A 6,691-nucleotide genomic window follows, 5' to 3' on the forward strand; every position below is an offset into this window, starting at 1 on the left:
AAAGCTTTAACGTAGGCGCGGTGACAGGTGCCAGTCAACGCGTAGGGTTGGCGCCCGCACTGCGGCCTAGTCGGCGAGCCATACGCAGAGTTCGCAGCCGGCTGGAACAGGATATGCAGGAGGAAGGCGTGGGTGTGGAGCCGAGTGTTTGTAGTTTCTACGTTAAGGCACTTGCTTGGCGTTGGCGTGCGTAGGCAAGAGAAAACTGCCTCTATTTGTTTCCTAATAAATTAGAGAACGACGGCTTCCTTCATTCGGAGCTGAGAAAGGGCACACGAGTCGTAAAAACTGCGTTATTTTAATACGGGTTTTTCTCGTTTGTTGAAGTAGTATCACTAGTAATCCAACCTATTCGACTGTCAAGAAGTGACGCAGCGTCAAAGATTATTGCACACATTCATGATGCCGCAAGATCAGTATAGAACGCGCGCGGCTTACTCCATACCAGCCTTAACCGCCTGGAGCCGTGCCTACTACTCAATTTTCCACCTGAGCTACCCCGATTCGTGAAGACTGTTTTCTGCCGCGTGTGGCTTGGCGTGCCCTATCCAGACATAGGACACGCCAAGTGGAATGGCAGACAGTGATGCATGTGACCATTCTGGCAGCGACAAAACCATCGAACACATTCTATGTCATTGGCCTGAGTACAGCACCCAAAGACAATCCCTCTCAACAGTGCTTGCGCGCCTCAACGACAATCCGATTTCTGAGCAATCAAATCTGGAATGTCAGAAACATCGAGCTTTACTCCCGAAATCGACGAAGGCGCTGTTGAAGTTTCTGCGAGCGACCCGCCTCGTTGAACATTATGACACACCTGTGCGTGTGGGTCTGTTTCTACTTACCTCCCTCCCTCTATCATTAATCTTTCCCTTTTCTGTCGTCCCTTACTCCTTCCCCAGTGCAGCGTATACAACCGGATCTTTATTTTTCGGTTAACACCCCTGCTTTTACTCATTACATTTTTTTCTTCCTCTCGCTCTCACTAGCATTCAAACATTCTAAGTAGCAAGTGGTAGAGTTGCCTTATAGGGCCCCTAAACCACCCAGCGGTCGAAATTTAGTTGAGATGAGCAAGTTGTGCTCGAGTCTAGAACGAACACGTAGCCGTGAGAATTTTTCGACACGGTGCCGTAATAGCGGAGTTACACGCGTTTGATGATCGAAACGCGACGATCGCTTCTTTCCCTCTCTCCTACGCTACCCTCTTCCAAAACCGCTTTGCCCTCCTCGCTCAGCCAGCTGAGTGCCCCTCCTCATCTCGTGTGGCATACGTCACCGCTGACGCGCTGTCTCGAACAGCGTCTACTTCCGGTTGCCGCGACTCCGACGCTCCAGCTCGCCGTCAACTCTGTGTGGTATCTGGGTAAACTGTTCGTTGACTAACCACTGTTGCTGCCGCCCCGCCACGGTGGTCTAGTGGTTATGGCGCTCGACTGCTGACCCGAAGGTCGCGGGATCGAATCCCGGCCGCGGCGGCTGCATTTTCGATGGAGGCGAAAATGTCTGAGGCCCGTGTACTTAGCTTTAGGTGCACGTTAAAGAACCCCAGGTGGTCGAAATTTCCGGAGCCCTCCACTACGGCGTCTCTCATAATCATATGGTGGTTTTGGGACGTTAAACCCCAGATATTATTATTATTAACCACTGTTGCTGCCGTGCCGGCCCGTGCCCCTACGAATCGGGCCGGTATGGACCCTGTGTTGCGCGCACGCCTTCAAAGGATCGCCAACGTGGTGGACCCGTACGGTGACACGCCGTGCCAGACCACCTCGGCTCGAGATGAGGAGCCGCCGTCAACGGCTTCCCGAGATCTTGGCGACGATATGGGTTGGTACGCTCTGCAAAGTTTGCCCACAGTTGCCCACTCGTTGTTACCCGTCCCGCACTAATGGCATCATCAATGCAGGTGCACGTGCGGTCTATGCGTGGCCAGTGCAAATCCGGAGGAGAATGTGTGCTGCATGGAGCTTGAGGAAGTTTTTGCGAAAGGCAACGAGGACTACATCACACGGCATGCGTATTTCCCGAGCATTTGTCTTAATCCTGGAGTCCTCGAGGCAGCTTACTACGCTTTTCAAGAGCTCGGTGTGCAAATCGAAGGAGAATTGCATAAGTGAGTAAGGTACACGTTCATCACAGCGTTACGAGGTTAATTTTATTGAAATGGTTGGCTAATCTTGAAGGGTTTCTTGATGGGCCAGTTGGTATGTTACATAGATGGAAGCAACACGGAGACGCGATTCGTCTTTTCTTTGTATCGTCTCCGCGCCGTTTCCATCTGTGGCTAATGCCGGTAGCTTTGCCTGCAGGAAGTACCGCTTCGTGGCCTACCGCCTGTTTACGAAGTGGATCTGGAGGCGTCTTGGCAGGGGAAACAGAGTCGTGCTGCCTGCTTGTGTTGTCGCGCGCATTCGACAAGAATTTCCGTCTGCGGTATACGTGGGATTCCAGCACCCACGACTGGAAGTTTGAAGGTTCGCCGCGCGGCATTTTTATTATTTCTAATTGCGTTACCTGCTCATACATTTCGGAATATTCTTTTTATTCACGCGTAATCTTCTCGAGGTCACACTTAGTCGTTTTCTGTAACTGCAGTACATAATTTTTGCTGTATTTCAGTATGCCGCTTCCTGCATTTTTCACCACAGCAGTGAAATCATGATGTGCTCTACTGCACCATGCATTCAGTAAGCGCTATCTTACAGCAACTACGTTCGTGTAATGCTAATGTGTGAAAATTACAGAAAATAAAAGGACACAGCATGACACAGACACTGCCATGAACTGCACATTTATTTTGAAGTAATGGCTGATGAAACAGTAACATTGAATGTGCACTTTCATTGCTCGAAAGTTTTATCAATGGGAAAGCGTATGTTACTGATGCATAAACACATTGAGCAGCACTAGCAGCGAAATTCGTTAAATATCATATGTCGGCAAACTCAAACTCACTCATGAGTCGACTGACTCAGACTTCGTAATACTGTGGTGAGTATGAGTCCGAGCGAGACCAGTTGAAGAAAATTTGAGGGAGTTAGAGTGAGTCCTAAGTGCAAGATAAATTATTGAGTTCCACCTTTAGTTGCCGACTTATGGTCCTATATACTCATCTGCAGCGTTACATCGACTTACATTTATATTGAGGTCTATCCACACACATCTCAGCACACTAGCTTTCAAGCACCACATCAATATTTATTGATCAGAGGTGTGAGTTAGGGGAAGTGGTGCCATGACTACCCCCCACTAAATTTTTCATGGGAAGCTCCCGACAAAAATATCTGGTGTGAATCGTGCGTTTCGTCCTTACTGGATTCAAACTACCGATAAGTCGTATTTGAAGGTACAAGATCAAAAGGGATATCATAGAGCACGGATTATGCGAGATAATGGTGTAAAGAGCATTGACACCATGATTGAAAAAGCCAATTTTACGCCAATGGACTCATGAGTCGACTCACTCAGGCTCAGGTGAAGCCGTGAGTGTGAGTGAGTCCGGTTGAGAAAACGTTTAGTGATCCCGAGTCGAGTGTGCCCTGTAGAGAAAACTTATGGTGAGTCTGAGTGAGCTCTCAGAGCAAAATATATTTCTTGAGTGAGTCTCAGTGAGCTCCAAGTTTTTTGCTGACCTATGTTAAATATCAATGAATAATTGTTATTGCCTTCTCTAAAAGATGGCTCACACGTGTTGCCCAACGGCTGCCTCACATTGACAGCTGGCTCACACATGTTTCATTCTAGTTTATGTGGTAGGCTTGACAGATTTCAGCATGACTTCAGAAACTGCATTTTATTTTGAATGCTGTCATAAACTTATATGCGATTTCCTAACTGTCATTCTGGTTGAGATTTGAAAACACAGGTGCTGAAATATGTGCCATTCTGTTGCTCACTGGATCAGCTCAGTGTTTATGCTGTAGACCACAGGTTTCACTGCTGGTCATAGAGTACAAAATCAATCTTCCATGGCTCTTCACAGTTTCTGCTGCTGTTGGATTAGTGTATGCGCTTCCATGACTTTTTTTATACATTACATGAAATCACCAAATTCTGAACACTTCAAATTGCAAGTAGTGTGCTACCAAACAGTCAGTGTAGGCAGTGCAAAACAAAATCAAGTCAGTTGACAAAACCAGACCGTTGGGTCTCTACATGGTTGCTGGCCATTCATTACACAGTGCATCGATTGAGCATATTTCTTCTCATCTAGGAAAAATGCGAAGAGTGATTGTGTTGGATGTTCCTTGCTTCATTACTCCAAAACAGGCGACTGCTGAGCTTGCTTGTTCACATGTTGCTTCGGCTTCTTTATGAAGTACATAGCATGGCAGTGCACAGCGGCTGCATATAGCATGCTAAAGTATTCAAAGTAGACACTGCGAAAAGCCATGAACACACTTGTGACGATGCCGAAAATCGCAATACTAATACGGTCGCCACTACTATTTATTTCAGTTCTTCCTCTTCCTCGACCTCCAAAAACTACTCTTGCGTATTCTTCCTTACACTCCCCCCCGCTTTTTTTTCTTTTTCTTTGTCTTCAGGCCTCTTGGGGTGATACCGAAGAACGTTGCTAGCAGCTGCAAATTCAAGGTGTCCGTCACTGAGGTAACCTAAGGTCTTTAGCACACGTTGTTGAACCGATATTTTCACGACCTGGAAAGGTCCAAGAATTCTTGTGTCCAAGACCCTTCCAAGACCTGTCCAAGACCCTAGGTCCAAGACCCTTCCGCTCAAGCACGAGATCGTTTAGTGCAATATCCGGCCTGTGTCCTCGGTGTCGCTTGTCGAATTGGAGCTTCGTCACCTTCTGGTAGCTTTTTTGTTCCTGGCTGGTTTTCCGGTGTTCAAAAAGCTGCAGTTTTTCATCGATTCCATGTTCTTTGTCGGCTGGCAATATTGGAACTTCACTGTACGCAGCGAAATGTGGGCTGCAGCCAAGACTCGTAGTGTGCGTTATGCAGGGGTGAGCAACAGCCACCTCTAGAGAGCATTTCCACCCGCCTTTCAATGTTGGATACATCAACAAGAATTGCTTGATGTCACGGATGGCTCTTTCAGCCATTCCATTTGCTTGCGGGTAAAATGGAGCACAACGGCGTAGCGTAATGCCACGGCTATTTGCCCACTGCTGAAGCTCCTTGCTTAAAATTGCGGGTCCATTGTCAGATATCACAACTTTCAGCTGCGAGAATATCGTCGAAGTAAAGCCATAATGCTGTCTGCGTCTTATCGTCCGAGACGTCCCTCTATCTTCTGGTGCACTGATCTATGGCAATCAGGAAAGACTGTGTCTTGCAAACTCTAGGACCCATCTTTTTCAATTCCACAAAGTCCACGTGTATAACTTCAAAGGGTTTGTCCGAGTGGTTCGGCAAGACAAGCTCGTTGGGTCGAGGCCGGTACTTCGCTTTGTTCACTTGACACAAGTGAAAGGACTTAACACAGTATTCAATGTCTTTTTCATGTATGTCTATGTGAACTGCTTAAAAAGTTCGTTATAGGTTCCCCAGAAGCCTTCGTGACCACCTGATTCCGAGCTATCATGGTACAAGTAAAGCAGTATGGCAATCAGTGTCTCAGGTACAGCGAACTTGCCATCCATGAAGTGCAGGCTTTCATAACCTTCCCATAATTTCATCAGGTTTACGGTTCCATGCGGGACATCGACCACCAATCGTGAGTTTGCGACAGCGTATGTGAGATGACTACCTGCGCAATTGAAGGCGTCAAAGTGGTACTGCTAAAGTTCATTGACCGATCGGTCCAATTTCCCTCTAGGCTCTGACATATTCAAAAGGTGCATCAGTGCAGGGAGTCAGTGAATGTCATGTGGCTTTGTAAGCGTCACGATCCTTTGGACGGACTCCTGTTTAGTACGCTTGGTATTTCTGTTGAACACTCTCCCAAGGAAAACAACTTTTGGCTTAGAATTCGCTCTTCTCATTCAACTTCAGATCCGCGTCGCTAAAGGCTTGTAGCACATTTCCAAGGTGTTTAGAGTGCTCCCCTTCTGACTGTGAGTACACGAGAATGTCGTCAATGTACACGTTACAGAATATTTCCAAGTGTGGCTTCAAAACACTGTTCATCATCTGCTGAAACCAGGCACGAGAATTTTTCGAGCCTAATGGAAGTCGGTTGTATTCATATACGTCAAACGGTGTAATGAACGCGGAGAACTTCTTTGTTTCTTCTTGCAGAGGCACTTGCCAGAAGCCTTTGCAAAGATTGAGACATGTGTCATGGATATTCAGGAGAGGGAAGCGGCAGAAGCCGAAAGAGAAGCAGCAGAAGCCGAAAGAGAAACGGCAGAAGCCGAACGAGAAGCGGCAGAAGCCGAGGCAGATAAACGAAAGCACGAGCTTGAAATGAAGCGGCCACAGCTAGAGATTATTCATAATAGTAGTGCTGGAGGCAGCGAGGCATCCGGAAGCCGCGGTGTCGCCCAATCTCCCACCTAAGTATTCTCACTTGTTCTCAAATAAGTCCGATCAAATGCTAAGGGAGAAAGGCGTCACGTTGGGAGAGGGCATAGCGCAAGCACTAACCAGATCAAAGAGGCGAGAACTGGCTGCGAAAGCCACAGTTGCGGAGACAACCGAGCCTCAAATCGAAAATGAGCACAGGCGTTTAGATTTGACTCTAGCAAGTAGAGAGGCCTCTGAACGATTGAGTGAGG

General features: G+C 47.4%; 1 protein-coding gene across 1 annotated transcript; it reads left to right on the forward strand.

Annotated features, from left to right (window-relative positions):
• The first annotated feature begins 1,651 nt into the window (after window positions 1-1,651).
• LOC119401814 (P2X purinoceptor 7-like) lies at window positions 1,652-6,384 on the forward strand. Its single transcript, XM_049418221.1, has 5 exons — window positions 1,652-1,837; window positions 1,913-2,119; window positions 2,316-2,439; window positions 5,654-5,688; window positions 6,267-6,384. Exons 1-5 carry the CDS (start codon window positions 1,695-1,697, stop codon window positions 6,382-6,384), a joined length of 627 nt encoding a protein of 208 aa, XP_049274178.1. The 5' UTR covers window positions 1,652-1,694.
• Window positions 6,385-6,691: the final 307 nt, after the last annotated feature.

Source organism: Rhipicephalus sanguineus, chromosome 8 (genome assembly GCF_013339695.2).
Source record: "Rhipicephalus sanguineus isolate Rsan-2018 chromosome 8, BIME_Rsan_1.4, whole genome shotgun sequence".
NCBI classification, from domain to species: Eukaryota; Metazoa; Arthropoda; class Arachnida; order Ixodida; family Ixodidae; genus Rhipicephalus; species Rhipicephalus sanguineus.